General features: G+C 35.5%; 1 protein-coding gene across 1 annotated transcript; it reads right to left on the reverse strand.

The window, feature by feature from the left end:
- Nucleotides 1–9,309: 9,309 nt before the first annotated feature.
- On the reverse strand, nt 9,310–12,090 carry LOC131633511 (uncharacterized). Its single transcript, XM_058904226.1, has 3 exons — nt 11,962–12,090; nt 10,994–11,334; nt 9,310–10,936 (listed from the first exon to the last, which is right to left on the reverse strand). Exons 1-3 carry the CDS (start codon nt 12,088–12,090, stop codon nt 9,310–9,312), a joined length of 2,097 nt encoding a protein of 698 aa, XP_058760209.1.
- Between the last annotated feature and the right edge of the window lie 5,412 nt (nt 12,091–17,502).

Raw genomic sequence — 17,502 nt, forward strand, 5'->3', positions numbered from 1 at the left:
AAGGTGAAGGCTGAACTCAATAAGGAGTTCTATATGAAGGATCTAGGAGCTGCTTCCAGGATTCTTGGAATTGACATTCGAAGAGATAGAAAGAAGTCGAAGTTATGCTTATCTCAAGAGGCATATCTACGAAAGATTCTCGAAAAGTTTGGAATATCGAATTCGAAGCCAGTTGTGGCTCCAACAAACCCTTCGTTCAAGTTGAGTATTGATCAGTGTCCCAATACTGATGTTGAAAGAGCCTATATGAATAGCATCCCATATGCTAATATAGTTGGTTCTTTGATATATGTTATGGTCTGTACTAGACCCGATATAGCATATGCAGTAAGTCTTGTAAGCAGGTACATGGCGAATCCTGGAAAGGCTCACTAGCAAGCATTGAAGTGGATTTTAAGGTACATAAATGGGTCTCTGAATAGAGACCTAATTTATGGTGGAGCCTTAGGTGAAGATAGTAAAGCAGTAATCGAAGGATATGTCGACTCTGATTATGCAGGTTGTATGGATTCCAGAAATTCAATTTCTGGATATGGTTTCACTATGTTTGGCACGGCAATTAGTTGGAAAGCAACACTTCAGAAGGTTGTTGCTCTATCAACCACTGAAGCTGTGAAAGAAGCATTGTGGCTTGAAGGTTATGCAAAGGAGCTGAAACTTCAAGGTCGAAGTATCACTGTTAAATGTGATAGTCAGAGTGCAATACACCTGTCGAAGAATTCAGCCTATCATGAGCGAACTAAGCACATTGATGTGAGGCTGCATTTCGTCAGAGAAGTAATCGAGCGTGGAGAAGTCCAAGTGCTGAAGGTTTCGACTGAAGACAATGCTGCTGATATGATCACAAAGACATTGCCAAGTTGCAAGTTTTTCCACTGTATGCAGTTGATAAAGTTGCATGAAGAAAGCTAGTTTGTTCCCTTGATGTTGTAGAGTTAAATCCAAGGTGGAGATTTGTGAGATATTGGATCAAACTCTAGTATGGCCGAAGGTAGCTTCTTGGTTCGACAGGATTAAGCATGAAGTCGAAGGTTGTTCACATGCTGGTGTCGAAGTGTGCATGCTATAGTCGAAGATGCGTCTAGCATGCAGATGTCGAAGATGCTAGGGTTGTTAGCATGTTAAATTAGGTTTTAGTGTTTAAACCCTAATTTGTTAAGTTAGCTTGTGTATTAAGTTGGCTTGTGTAATGGGCCTTGCTGAAAAAGCTCATTAGTTAGTATGTTAGGTTTTATTATAAATAGCATACTAGTCTCTCATCATTGCTAAGCTGCAAATCCTAATTTAGGGTGAGAGAGGTTATTTGTAATTCTTGTAAACTTGTAATCTTGTTTTAATAGAAAGTGAAAGAATAGCAGTTATAACCAATTCTTGTGTTCTTCTTCTCCTCTCTAATTCCCTATTATACTTTGTTATTGGTATCGTTTTTCACAACAAATTGGTGCGGTGAGCGTGGAGAAGATGCCTTCAACAAAGTATGAGATTGAAAAGTTCACCGGAGTGAATGATTTCGGTCTGTGGCGCTTGAAGATGAAATCCCTATTATCATTTTTTTAGTTTTGGTCCCCGTATTTTAAAATCCTGTCCCTTAATTTTAGTTTTTTGAGGATTTTGGTCCCCTTGCAAATCTGAAGGTAATTTTTAATGAAATGGAACTCACATTGATGACATGTTCAACATAAATCTTAAATAAAATTAGTTTTTTTGAACATTTCACTACTGAACTGGTACTGACACATCATAAATATGAGCGTCATTTCATTTAAAATTGTCTACGAATTTGCAGGGGGACCAAAATCCTCAAAAAACTAAATTATAGGGACTAAAATTCCAGATTTTAAAATAAGAAGAATAAAACTAAAAAAATGATAATATGGGGACCAAAATTGCAATTAAGCCTATTTATTTTTTTTAAATTGATTTTTTTATGTAAAATTGATTGAACCGCTAAGGGTATGATTGTTTAAGGAGAAAGAGAGGCGAGAGAAGTTGGAAAGAGAGAGAAAGAAGATAAGTGTCTTTTCAAAGTTCTTTGGTGAAAAGAGAAGTAGCAAAGAGACACTACAACACGAAAGGCCTTTAAAAGTGCTTATTCTGGGCTTCAAGAGCGCTTTAAAGCGCGTCCAAAGCCAGCGCTGGCGTAGGTAACGAAAGCGCTTTTGAAAGCACTCTGGTAGCCCCCCCTATAAGAGCGCTTTTTCCAGAAAAGCGCTCTGGTAGCCCCCCCTATAAGAGCGCTTTTTCCAGAAAAGCACTCTGGTAGCCCCCCCTATAAGAGCGCTTTTTCCAGAAAAAGCGCTCTGGTAGCCCCCCTATAAGAACGATTTTTCTGGAAAAAGCGCTCTGGTAGTCCCCCCTATAAGAGCGCTTTTCCAAAAGCGCTTTCGTAGGTTGCGTTTTTTTTGTTTTTTTTTTCTTTTTTTTTAATCTTAGGCAACGCTTTTAGTAATAAAACGCTTTAGTAGGTGGCCCTTTAAGAGCGTTTTTTAAAAGCGCTGTCGTTGCTAAATGAGGTATTTTAAAGTGCAACCTGTAATTTCAGCCTCCCAGTTCGACCTGTAATATTTTCGACCAGTAATATATTTTCAACCTGTAATATTTTCGACCTGTAATATATTTTCGACGATATATTTTCAACCATAGGTAGGACTATATATATACTAATATAATACCATTATAATATCCAAAATTATATATATATATATATATACATCATTATAATTCCTGTCAAACAAACTAAATCATGTAAAGTATGAATATAGAAAGTTTCACATGTAACTAACTCATGTCAAACAAACTAAATCTATAACATCAACAATATTATACTTCAAATATTGGCAACAGTATGAACAAAGTTAGTAACCATATATCCTAGAGTACTATAATATTATACTTCAAATCGACACAAATCCTACATGAATAGCTGATGAATATAAAATTGACACAAAGCCTCTTTGATTTCTTCCAACTTAAGTCTCGTGTAAGAAGCAGCACGGAATTCATCAAAGTACTACAGAACAAAAACATAATATGAATGATTTAGTTAAATGTAATAAATTATAAGAAGTTATCTAATTAAGTTATAAATCCATACCGTGATTGGAATCTCTAATTGATTCATTTGAAGGATTTCTTTCATAAACCTCAAAACATAGTATCCGCAATCTGAACTGTTTCGCTGTATCGGACACTACATAAAAAAACAAATAAGATTTATAGTTGTCTTGTTTTATCAAGTAGCATAAATATTATAAGCAAAATTGTGAAAAATAATGTACCTGCACTTTGATCCAAGTAATGTTGTTTGATTTAGTCCGGAATACCTGTGCGTCTCGTTGACTTCGGAACACTTGTATTGATCTAACAAAAATATAAAAGCATATATTTAGATCAATCTCACAGATAATTAAATATATAAATATACAAGAATATTTAGAACGATCCCACTTACAAATCAATCATTTCCTTCATAGCCGGATAATTGCTCCACTCACCATCTACCGAATTCAGAAAATATACCTAGGGGTGCTCGCGGTGTAGTTTGGGCGGTTTTGACGAAAAAAATCATCCGAACCGCAAAAGAAAAAATAGTGCGGTTTGGTTTGGTTCGGTTGACTTTTAAAAAAAATCCGAACCAAACCAAACCAAACCACTTCTCTTATAGGGTTGATAGCAAGCAACAACTAGTGTGCTCTATAAATTAAAACAATAGGTTATATGAAAATTTTGCTACGCAAAAGAAACAAAGATTAGATGAACCAAGAATGAGAAACTAACCCTACTGGTCGTGTATTATACGCCCAAAGAATCAGACTTTCTGTATTGCCGAAGGACAGGAATCTATCGACTAAGCGCTGTCTAACTAATTCCGGTTCCGAAGAAATTGTCATTCCGCTGCAATGGGCGGAAGACACGAAAAGGAATCTGTTTGACAATGCAGTCCCGCGCAACACTCTGTCATACAACAACCTTAAATAAAAACATAATAAACATTAGATTATTTTCATTGAAATGTGTAAATAAATTTTTCGACTAATTAAATAATATATCGGGTGAGTGAATATTACCGGATGTATGAGTGAATATTACCGGATGTATGAGTGAATATTAGCGACGCCTAGTTGTTCATGCGTAAAAATATCTTCCAAGTCATCTATTGCAATATTTGACATGAATTCAATACCAAATATACCTTCAAACCACTCAAGTCTTGAAATAGAATGTTATGCAACTATAGTACAAAAATATACTACTGTGAATAAGCAACACTTAAGAAATACCTAATGAGATCCTATAGCTTTCATATTGGTTAAGTTGGTAGTTAGCTAAAGATAGGAAGTTACAGTTGTCTCGATTGTTTGAGTCTCTAAAAGAAGACAGTACCATATTTCAGCCTACCCTCGATTTCTTAAAGAAGACATTACCTTATTTCAAGGTAACATAAGTCCATAAACCAAAAAATTGGTTGAGAGACACTAAATTGAAATTAAATAGAACCATAAACAATAAACTATAAGCAGAAAACAACAAACTATAAGCAAGAAGAAAGGGCTAGTAACTTGAGTTGGACTTGATGTGGGAGACAGGTAGGTTTGAATCGGCGTTATACAAGTAGAAACCAGAGGCTTCAAAGTAACTGTAAAATTAAACACACACGATGCAGTTAAATACACCACTACTAACACAATATCAAAAAAACCCCAATCTAGAACTCAATTATTTAATATGATATGAAATCAATTATCAATTAGCTAGTAACAACAGTATATAGACAGATTGAATACTTATCAAAAAAACAACATTATATCTAAGGTAACAAAACAGTATATAGACAGATTGAATAATTGAAGAAATTCTACAAGTCTTCAAAAGCGTTAGTGGAATGAAACACCAAACTAAGCTGCTGGAAAAAATTCTACAAATCTTTAACCGAGCTTGAGTAAAGCGAGCTTCAAAGAACAAAATGAAATCAATTAAGCTAATGGAAAAATTGGAGATAATCACACATAACAACCAAGTTTTAATAATCACACATAACAATTTCTAAACATGTATTAGTAAAGGAAATAATCACACATAACAACCAAGTTTTAATAGATAACTACAAAGAATAAACATTCATAATAACAAAACTAACTAAAACAAAGATTAAAAGTGTTTAAATCAGAAAGAGTTAGAACAATTTCAATAGTTTATTCCAAGAGAAAAAGCCACTTTCAATAGTGTTTAAAAGTGATTAAAAGTGTTCCATTTGGAAAAAGTTAACAAGTCCGGGCTTTTCATTTTGATTACACCCCAAACTTAATCATGACAGAAAAATAATACAGCAACACTTTTAAGTTCTTAATGTTCAAATAAAATGTAATAAGCACCAAGAAGTTCTTTGATTTAGATTGACGACGCACGCCATTTCAGTTATATACAATAATAACTAAAAACTAGGATCACAATTTCACCATTGAACTATTCCCATAACTTAAATGAAGACAATGAAAAAAAACACAACAGATTAAACTAACAGATTAGAAGGTGCATTAACAACTACAACAGTACAACTAAACTACAAGGATAAACCATTGTTGATTCATCCCATAAACATTTTAAAATCAATTCTAAGTCATAAAATGAATTCCAGACACCAAAGAAAACTTAATCATCAAACCAATCTCAAAGGACTAAGAGTAGATACAAAATGCAAATAGACACTATTCGTTATCCAACAACTTAATCAAGTGTTAATCATACAAGTGTTTATGAATAAGCTATTTTCATATCAAAAGATTAAATAAAGCCAAATTGTTCTCATATAAGCTATAAGTTGTTTGTTTTCACTTCTTTTAAGTTATTCCACAGAGTTTACAAAAATAAGCTAAAGCCAACTTATAAACATATCATAATTGCTTCCATAAGCTCTCTCTCAAATAGTGTAACCAAGTGCAAATAATCAACAAACATACCTAAAAGGCAAACTAACCAACAAACAAACGAGAGTGAAAACACAATCAAACTCACTACAATAATAGTTAAACAAAATTTCAGTAGATTCCAAGATAACTTGAGAATCAACATAGAGAATCAGCATACAAACGTAAATGAAGAATTGAAATGAAAATGGAAGAACTTGTATGTTTCTTCAGCTTCAATATCTCCTTCGTCTTCTCTCGGCTTCTTCTTTGTGTGAGTTGTGGATAATCAGTTTCTGCAGCCGACGGTTGAATTCGTGAATTCGTGAATGCGTGTGCGTGAAATCGTGAATTCCTGAATGAGGTTGAAGTTTGCAAGTTGATTTTCTGAGTTTTCTGGGTTTTCTGGGCAGAGAAAGAGGAATTAGGGATTATGAAACGCGCGATAGTATAATTTTGTTTTTAAAAATTTTAATTTTAAAAAGGCTATGACAACGCTTCTGAAAAGCGCCTTCGTACCCAAGCCTTTACCAGCGCTTTTTAGGGCAAAAGCGCTCTTGTACCTCACCCCTTATAGAAGCGCTTCTGAAAGCGCTTTCATAACCCCCTTATAAGAGCGCTTTTGAAAAGTGCTTTCGTACCCATGCCTTTATCAGCGCTTTTTGAAAGCGCTTTCGTAACCCCCCCTATAAGAGCGCTTTTTTTGCGTGTTTTTTAATTTTGTTTTTAGCGAAATCTATACCTGCGCTTTTTTCTAAAAGCGCTTTCATAGGGGTGCTGCTAAAAGACAAATTTGACATAGTGAGAGATTAAAAAGAGCTGGGTCCCACATGAAATCTCTTTCACTCCACCTTATGCGAAGAAATGAGAAAAAACAGTAAGATTTTGATTCTTTTCCTAATATAACCTTACCAATAAATGAGTAACATCATGTCATTTTATTTTTAATTAACTATGACTTTAATCTGATTACATTTTATAGTCTTGTATAACTATTGTCATAATTAATTATCCTATAAAATTAAGTTACTATAATTAATTCAAAATTACGTATTTGACTAAATTAAAATATTTTAAGAATTTATTGAACAATAAAATTTAATTTTTATATAGAAATAAGTAATTTGATTTGTGAATTTAAAATAAAAAAGAATTAAAATAAAAAATAAATTATTATAATAATAAAATTGCATGATTTTAGTATAGGGATATTTCAGTCTTATAAAAAATTAAACACACTTCTTTCTCTTCTATTTCTCTCTTTCTTCTCTTGTTCCAATCAATATATCAAATCTACCATATTTCTCATCTATTTTTCTCTTTAGACACTCTTTCTCACCTATTTCACTCTTCTTATTTTCTTCTTACAACCAAACACACCCTAAATTATTTAATTATTTTTAAATGTTAACATTAATGTTTACATTTTAATTTAAATTCTATTTTTTATTGAAATTAAAAAATTGTAAATTTGTTTAAAAAAAATGCTAAAGTCATTTTTAATTTCAAAAATGTAAATATATAGTAAATAACAAATTGTTTTAGAAAATTATGTATTAGCTATAGAGATTTAAGTAGTAGCTAAAACATATCCAATGATTCTCAAACTAACTTGAACATGTAATTGTAGCAATATTTTGGTAGCTAATGTGATATTTTCTTGTAATGCATGTCGTCTATTAGAGTAATTTTAATATTTCAGTTGGAATAAAAACTATCTTACTTCTAAACTTATGATCTATCTCATTAATTGATCATGATATTAGAGAACTAGAGAAGTAACATTAAAAATAATGATATGCTCCAAAAATAAATAAAATTAGTGCAAAAATAAAAGGTAAAAATAAAATATACGAGTCTAAACTAAATATTAGGAGTATATGATAAAGGATTGGGCTTACCCTTGTATTAGGAATTGGGTCGTGTTCCAATTCCTTTCTTACTCCCTAACATTAACCATAACAAAATTTAGTTAGAGTTGTGTTCTAACTTATTGAATTTCGTTGAAGGTTATTTAGGGTTTGTTAGGTAACACTCAAAAAAGAGTTTTTAGCATTTAATTTTTCAGTTAACATTAATGAAAAAACTATGTTTGATAACGCTATTTTAGCTTTTATCTTGTAGTTTTTTTTACTAGCTTTTAACTTTTTTTTTCAAAAGTTATTTAAAGTAGCTTTTGAACTTGTAGCTTTTAACTTGTGACTTTTTTTTCTTCCATTTATACCCTTATTATTTTAACAAAATATTATTAACCTTATTAATTAAAATGATCTTTTATGTCATTTTGTGAAGAAAAAAAAAATCCAACTAACCATGTTTAAAAAAAAATTTACCCAAAAAACCAAGTTTTGGGAAAAATTACGTGCATGACCAGGTTTGGGAGGTGACCTACACATAGGAGCCACCTCCCGTGGCGCCAACATCAAAAAATTCTCTTCATATGCGCCACCTGGGGTGGCGCCATAGTTCATCTTGAACATTTAAGCCACCTTGGGTGGCGCCTTAGTGTAGGTTCATTTTTTTTTGTTTTTTTGTTGCTTTTTGTTGTTTTATTTTTAACATAAGTGTTCATGGAAAACATTCATTCATTAATTAAAAGGTACATTGAAAATCACCAACAGAAAGAAAAAACTGAAACATCTAAGAAATTACAACGGTTAAAACAATGTCATTTGGTCCATTCATCATTTGAATGCAATCAATGTCGTATTCCACGTTATCCCAGAAACTTATCGTTGCTCTGGTCACAGCATCGGCCCTTGTTTTAAGCCTCTTGATGCTTCTGATCTGTTCGTCGGCTTCGTACTCCCCCTCTAAAAAAGTCATGAGAGTCCTCTTGAGTTGCTCGACGGAAGAGATATTCCAAAAAATAACCGGCATGGGAGGTTTGACGGGAGAGAATATGACATGTCCGTTCCTTCTGCGATACTCCCGTTCAGGTTCGATACGCCATGTTGATCTCCGGGGCGGGGCTCTGTTGTCCGGTGACATCCATCTGGCCTAATGTGAGACATTGTTGTGTTTGTGTTTGGTGTTTGGTGTTTGTGTTTCTGTGTGGAAATTCAACCCTAGGAACCCCTAATTTATAATAGTAGTGGGTAGAAAATAAGTATTGTTGCATACTGTTTACAAGCACGCCTAACTTGTATGATAAATGCAGGCACACTAATCAATGCCTGACTTGATGGGACTAGACAAAAGCATGCGTATTTCACTGTCCAAAATACAGACTGAAAGTATGGGTCATGGAGACAGTTTCACTACAAGATAAATATATAACTAGTTGATTTAATAAGAGATAATACAAATACAAATACAGTACAAATACATAAGCAATACAAATACAAATACAAGTACAAATACAAATACATAAGCAGTACAAATACAAAATACAAATGACATACAACTAATTATTGGTGGAGGTTGCTCCACGATTAGGACAGGTATTTTTATTGTGTCCGACTTCACGACATGTGCCACACTTTCGTACCATTTTCTCATGATCATCCATTTCGGTTTTGATCCGTGCGCTGTTTGGTCGACCTTTTTTCTTTCTCCGCATGTTATCACTATGCCAAACCACGTCCCCTTCATACGCAGGCCAATAATCCTCATTTGCTATCACTTGAAATGCATTGTTGTACACTACGAGCAAGGTATCCGCCTTGTAAATGGGAGATAAAAGTGCTAACTGATCTTGGTGCGCATACGAACATGCTGCTATTACATGAGAGCATGGCATGCGAAAGGCTTGAAAATTTCCGCAGTCGCACCACCCTTCCTTTGTAAGAACCCGGTATTGTTGTCTCGGAAGGCCCTCGTTATGGTCAATTGTTTCTTTGACACTAAAGGTCCGGTTGAATTGGTCGAAAGATGTAACAATGTGGCTGTTGGCTTTGGCAGATTTCTCTTTCATGAATTTGACGCAGGTTTCGCTGAATACTTGTCCGGATTCTAAAACTGCACTCCAACGCTCACCTCTTCGTGCGAAAAGAGAAGCCATCCTATAGTATGTTGCTTGCACCAAGGCAATAATCGGAAGGTGTCTGATGCCCTTAAACACTTCGTTCATAGACTCCACGAGATTTGTAGTCATGTGCCCCCATCGTTGCCCGTTGTCGTATGATATGGTCCATTTCTCTCTAGCTAGATTATTTATCCATCTGCCTGCATCTGGATTTGCCGATACAATTTCATGTCGATAATATTGGAACTTCGGTTGAGTCAATGCATATCCGGCATTGACAAGAGTCTTCCGAAGAGCCTTGTCCTTTATCTCTCGCATGAAATTTTGTGCGATATGTCGAATACAGTAAACATGCGTTGAAGGTGAGTTTTGCCACCCGTTTGTTGGATTGTTGTACGCAGTCTCGATGGAAGCATGTCTGTCTGAAATCAAACAGAGTTCAGGTTGGGGGGAAACGTGTGTCCGAAGATTTCTAAGAAAGAAACCCCAACCTCCAGCAGTTTCTCCTTCTACAAGAGCAAACGTAACAGGAAAAATGTTACTATTTCCGTCTTGTGCCACAGCCATCAACAAGGTCCCCTTATATTTTCCGTACAACCAAGTGCCATCAATTTGAAGAATTGGTTTGCAATACACAAATCCTTGAACAGATGAGCGGAAAGCCCAGAAAAGCCTGTGGAATATCACATTTCCTTGAAGGCACGTTCCATCTGGAGATTGCGTTGGAAGGGTCTCTAAAATAGTATCGGTTCCAAGAGCATAAATTTGAAGTGCGAATAAGAAACGTGGAAGTTGTTTGTACGAATCCTCCCAATTTCCATACACAAGTTCGATCGCTTTAGCTTTCGCCAGCCAAGCCTTTCTATAAGATGGAGTGTAATTGTAAGTTGCAACAATATGAGAAATTATCGTTTTCACCTTTACTGACGGATCTTTGTCTACTAGGGGCAAGATTTCTTGACATATAATATCATAACTTAGCTTACGGTGATCTTGTGAAACATTCGTGTTAACACACGTGTGATCTTGGGAAATATATCCTATCACCCATGAATCACTTCTCTTCCTGTATGATGCATGCAACCTGAATCAACAATCATGGTTTCTACACTTAATTTTGTACCTCTCAACGTTGGCACGATCAACTTTAAAATCAACATTGTTTTCCATATGAAATCTTTTTATGGCCATGATACATTCCTCCTTTGAACGAAATATGTCTCCTTCTTTTAACCGTGCATCTGTTTGAGTGTATGGATCATAAAAAATATCAGTCGATGGTTCATCCCCATCAAAGTTCAAGTTCCCCATGTGCGCTGGAGGCATATGCACTTGATCTGGTGGCACAACAGCGTCCGGTTCGTTTTCACTTTCCTCGTTGACCAAGTTATCAACTTCTATTTTCGGTGCTTCTTCTTCATCTACAACGCCGACCTCTGCTTTTTCAACGCTATCCCTTGAATGCTAACTCTATTTTACATAAAAAAGGAAATAACATGTTTGCTATTTTATTGTTTTAGGTTTTTTGGTCCTAAATTGAATTACAGCAAGAATATGAGGGGGAATATTATTTTGTATCGACAACTATTGGATCACCTCCGAGCTGAAGATGTATTACCACTAAAATTTTATATGATGCGTATAGATGTATTACAATCCATCTTATTTTTTTAATAATATATTATATTCTTTTCTCCTACGCAGTTTAATTGGATACCATACTTGATGCTAGACCATGAGCCCAACGAGAGTGACCAAGAAGTTTGGACTGCGGTGACCCCTATAATAAGGTTCAACATCGTGGAGATGCACCAATCTGACCGTGTGAGGCTCCAGTTTGGCATGCATCAACCAATCCCGGATCCCCCCAATGATCTGGGTTGTTGGCATCTGAGAAGAGTCAATCACCAATGGGATCACACAGATTATCATTCATTCGCACCTGAACTTTGTGAGATATGGAAGCAACGCGCCGCTGTCTACTACAATTCCCCGTTGCTTAACTTCCGATGTATCCAAATGCAGACTACGTGAATTGGTATAGAACAGTCACAACCCCCGATATGTATGTGTCCGACCCCTACTACCTACACGACCCTCGCCAACAGAAATACAACCAACAACCATCCCAACAACGTCAAACCTCCAAACACCCTTACCATGAAGAATATCAAACAACGCCAACGCCCTACCAAAATCAACCCATCCAACAACAATCATGGGGCTTCACTCAACAACTCCACGACGTCGACCCCTCCATTAGGCCACCCATCACACAACAATCATGGGGCTTCACCCAACAAGGGGGGAGGCTGTAGGCAAAAGGAACTCGTACCAACTCCAAAAAATTCAAAGAAAAAGAGCCAATCGGTTTTGGGGTTGGGAGCTGGTTCAAGAAGTTTTGTTGATTTTAACATACTCCTGGGGTCTCTCTGAAGCAATACCCATCGTTACCAATGATCGAGGCATTCAGAATCATCAAGAATATGCTCACGGTTGGGTGATTTCTTTTTACGTTCGACTTCGGTGATTCATGCATTTTTAACGTGATTGGATTGCATATTTGGGTTCAGAATGATGTTTACAAGGTGTTTGGATAGTTTAATTAGACTTTGAATGCACACAGAGGAATCCGCCATGGCTAGGGTTCTAAGCTTTGATTTGGGGCTTTTTGGAACAGACAAAATTAGACCGATTTAATGATTCCATCATGTTTAGGACATGATTTCCAATCGAACCATGTAATTATTTGGAATTTATATTGCATATTTTACAAGATTGAAATACGCAGGTATTAGCTATTAGTAGGTATCGCTGCAAAGTCATAGCCAAGTCGTAGCAAAAAAAGGGTCTGAGTGCAGTGAGGAAGAAGAAGATCTTGGGGCACGAAACTTGTCTCGTTTAAATTTCCTTAACGTGATTTTTTTATTCATTACATTCATTTTGTTTCATGGTATTATTAGCAAATGAATCCAGTCCTGTTGGCCAAGGTTGAGAACAAGCAATCTTCATCACTTGTGTTCGAATCCGACCCAGGGTGTTTTTTGTTTTAACAAAACATTAGCCCTCAATTCCTGTACACACTCCCTCATATGGCCTACAATACACCTCCAGCCATCAACCACTGGATCATCATAGAAGCAAATCCAACGCCCAGGAGATGCACCTCCACCATACAACCTCAAGGCCTCAATGTACAGGATCAAAACCAGGTTTTATTATATTTTTTTATTTTCTTTATTATTTATTTATTTAGATTAAATTTTAATTAATTATATGTAATTTAATTGATTTATTTAATTAGAGTTAGCATGATAAAATTAGGATTAGGCTAGTAACTAGGGTTTAGGATTCTTTCAAATTATTCGATTATTTCAATTTAATTTATTTAATCAGTTTTAACTGTTAAAAATCACAAAAACCCTAGAGAAGTTTCTCAAGATATTAGGGTTTGCCCAATCCCACTGGTCATTGGTCCAAGTATTAGGATTAGGATTTCCTGACCAACATAGGTTTTTTAGCCAACAATCTTAGGTTTACAATTAGGATTTAATCTAAGGTTTTATTTATTCAGGGTTTTATTAATCAGGATAATTAATATTAAAATTTTATTTATTCTTCGCTTCGATTGAATTAATTGGTCGCGGTGGGTAATAATCAATCATTTAATTAATTAGTTAATAAATTCAAATAAGGTTTATTTGCTAAAGGTTTTAACCATTTCAATTGGTTACGATAATTAGTGATCCTTCCTTAATTCGTTATATGTTTTAATCAAGCCTATTGATTATGATAATTAACGATAATTAAAAACCTTCATTAATTTATTAATCGTTTTAATCAAACTAATTGGTTGCGATGGTTAATAATAAAATAATTCAAATCCCAAAATTAATAATATAATTAAAACACATCAATTTGCTAACGGTGATAATCGAATCAATCGATTAAAATAATTAGCAATTCCTATTAATCTGTTAATTATGGTGATAAAACCTATTGATCATCGCGATTAATAGAACATATTATAATCAAGGTTGTACGCCATTCAAAACACATCTCTTTCACAAAACTACAAATTTTCAAAACTGCGATAAGGTAATTCAAAATACCTTACAAACTGCGAATTTCAAAAACTACGATAAGGTAATTCAAAATACCTTCAAATACATTCATATTAATTCTAAGGCGTACAACCCTTCCCCGAACTACGTTGACTCTGATCCTCCATAAGGAGGTACGTAGGCACTTGGCAACAAGGCGAGTCCCCTTCCCCAAAACCTCAATTAGATTTTAAATCTCACTTTTCACCTTATTCATTTTCTTAGCTATAAAACCCTAAACCTTAACATATTTAGCCACAAACTTTTACCTTAAACTTAAAAACCTTAGGAAAGGGTTAAGGGTGCCTAACACCTTCCTTTGACACGAATATAATAACTTACCCTGAATCTCTTAACTTCGTAGAGTTTCCTATTCGCCCTGGTAGAATAGGTGGCGACTCTAAAATCTTAATTTTTAGGGCAGATTGCTTGATCGGAAAATTAGCAAGTGTACTATTTTTCACCGATGTAGTTTCAAATAGAGGTTTATACCCAGTATCGAACTCGCGGACTGCGTAGGAAATACAAGTTTTGCAATTATTCAATTGAACAAAATATCATGGGGTTTGTTGGTTTGTAGAGAAATTATATAAATTATAACTAATTAAAACAAAAGTAAAATAACGGTTCTTGAAAATATAAGAAAGCATGCTAGGTTAGGTGTATAAATTGCCGCGCAATGAACTTTATTCCCCAATTTATGAAATATAGTTATAATGAGCTACTACCGAATCTCAAGAGTTGTTTTCCTTAATTCCTTAACGGAAAACCTTTGGTGTTTATCTTTAATCCTAATTCCTTAGCTATTAACGATAACAACAAGTGCGATAATGATGAATATCAAGAATTAAACGGTTACCACGGTTAAATCCTCATTCCTAAGAAATTTTTACCGAAGTATTATTGTGCAAAATGCGTTGAGTGGTTTGTCCGACCTAAACCTCAACCGTAAATCCGAAAACTATTTGTCCGATAGAAAAGGCATTAAAAACTTTGCACAATGAAGATAAACTCATTAAAACTTGAATAACATAAATTGATAGAAAATTAGTTCATAACAATGGCAATTCAGGGACACCCCCTAGCATTGGGGGGTTTAGCTACTCATAGTAATATTCAAATAACTAAAGATAAAGATGATAGACATTACAAAAATTGGGGGAAGCTTTGATCTTCAATTGCGATTGCCGTTGAAAATCTCCGTTCTCCGAAACCCTTGTTAGCTTCTCTTCTTCACCGTAGAATTCTTCAATATGATCCAAGATCCTCAAAAAACTCTCAAACTAGGACTAAGTAGTGTTAGGTTACATTCCATTCATGTAAAAAGTCGAAAACACCCTTAATGAGACTTGAAATAATGAAACAACTAAAAAAACAATTTCTGGCCGCAACAGCTGACATGGCCGTGTCCCACGACACTGGCGCCCGTGTCAGCCTCTGGTTTCTCTTCAAACAGCATTTTTCCATGTATTAGCTGACACGGTCGTGTCCCACGACACTGGCGCCCGTGTCAGCCTTTGGTTTGCTCCCAACAGCTTTTTTTCTTCTTTTTCAGCTGACATGGCCATGTCCCACGACACTGGCGCCCGCGTCAGCTACTTTCTTTGCCTTTTTGACTTCGTTTTCTTCTGTTCTCGTCCCATTTTTTTGGCGATTCTTCCTTACACTTGAAATAACCAATAACTACCAACAAAGTGATCAAAAGTAACTATTCTACTAAAAATTACCACTAACCATTAAATTAACAAAACATGAAATAACTACTTAAAACAACGAACAAACCATACACAGTGTTACCGAAATGACCGATTTTTACTAAATAATTTGCGGAGTATAAGTGAAATTGGTGACCGATCATTGCTACAGAAGGAAATAACATGCTCTTAAGCATCATGAAGGCAAAAGAAAGGAAAGAGTAAGGTTTTTGTTTTAAACATGCATGAAAGAGAACCTAATGTAAAGGGAAATATCTACCTAAGTTAGCATGCAAAAGGGGGAGACTACACTAAGTCTAGCAACCTACCAGAGAAGAAGTGCAAACAAACAGTAATATCATACAAACGAGCGTCGCTCGTAAAACACACAGCTACCGAAGTAGCGACCTGGGGACAGGGGAAAAGAAAATAAAAGGGGAGCTTTTAGCCAACATGGTCGAGACAACAGAGGCAAACAAAGATACTATGATGGATGGGGGTGTCTATATAGTGGTATCGTATCACAGGACACATGACGGAAAAAGGGAAAGTAAAAATTGTGCTTGTGTACACAAAGCATAACACCGGGCGACACGAGCTATACAAAACGTGGGGGTCCGATTGCAAGACCCTTCCACTTGCCTTATTTAGGTCTTAGACTCCAATTGGATCTTGGGCACATGTTCAGAGCATCTACTTGCAAGAAGTGAACATAAGAACAACAGAGACAAGAAATCGGTGGGGATTGGCTACTAACCCTCTCCACTTGCCTTCTGATGAGGACTTAAGAATGGTTGTCATAAAAGGACCTAAAATCATCATCCCACTATGAAAGCTCAAAAAATAAACAATAAAAAACAGAGCCTCTTTCGAGGGCTTAGTCATATGAATGTCGACCCTACTTCTCAGGTTATTGATGATGCGCAAAAGCGGTAAAAAGAGGAAACAAGTAAAAAGGAATAGGAAACAATGCCAAACGGATAGTAATCCGTAAATAACAACAACTAAAGAAAGAAACCCAGAGGTCCGCGTGCAAGCTGGAAACAAGCAACAAACGTGTAAGAGATCCGATACACGGCATAGCATCAACAACATATTGACGATGCAAAAATAAATTGCGTGTCGCAATCGGAGTGTATGGCAACAATTCAGAGTAATACACCTGCAAAGTACATCATAATACAGACAGGTAACAACAATAGGTATAGAATGTCGTGTCTCAACAAGTGAGACAAGCGAATCGAGGTAGAGAATGCCGTGTCCCGCAAATAAAGCGGATCACTGAGCAATACGCGTCCGTTGGAAATCAAACTCGTACTTCCTCGCACAACTAGCACACATTGTTAGAAACAAAAGAAAGTAGAACTGAAGTCGCACATTTGTATTATCAAACGGGGAAAAAAAAAGAAGCAAAAAGCATGAAACAACAAAAAGCGGATATGTCATATTTACACAGTAACGTGAAATGAAATCAAAACTAGAAAACTAAAATGCATTAGCACACAAATCATCAATCAAATATGCATACAAGTCAAGCAAAACTCAAAGCACAAAAATCGAATCAACCGGAAGCAAAAACAGTGAAAAACGGAAAATAAGCGTAAAAAATTAGTTGCTCGGAATTAAACGAAACTCGCATAGTCTCTTGTAAACGTGCCAACGGACTTTAACACGAGCTCGACTTTTATTAATTCGGCCCGGAAGTGGGTCAAAACGGTATTTTCGTAATTCTAGCAGTAACTTTTTCGAAAATTAAAAGTGCTCGAGACTGAAAAGTAAATGAACAAACAGTTTCGAAATCACCGACATACTCAAGAAACACTAATCACATTCGC

The sequence above is a fragment of the Vicia villosa genome, unplaced genomic scaffold, assembly GCF_029867415.1.
Source record: "Vicia villosa cultivar HV-30 ecotype Madison, WI unplaced genomic scaffold, Vvil1.0 ctg.001134F_1_1, whole genome shotgun sequence".
Lineage (NCBI taxonomy): Eukaryota > Viridiplantae > Streptophyta > Magnoliopsida > Fabales > Fabaceae > Vicia > Vicia villosa.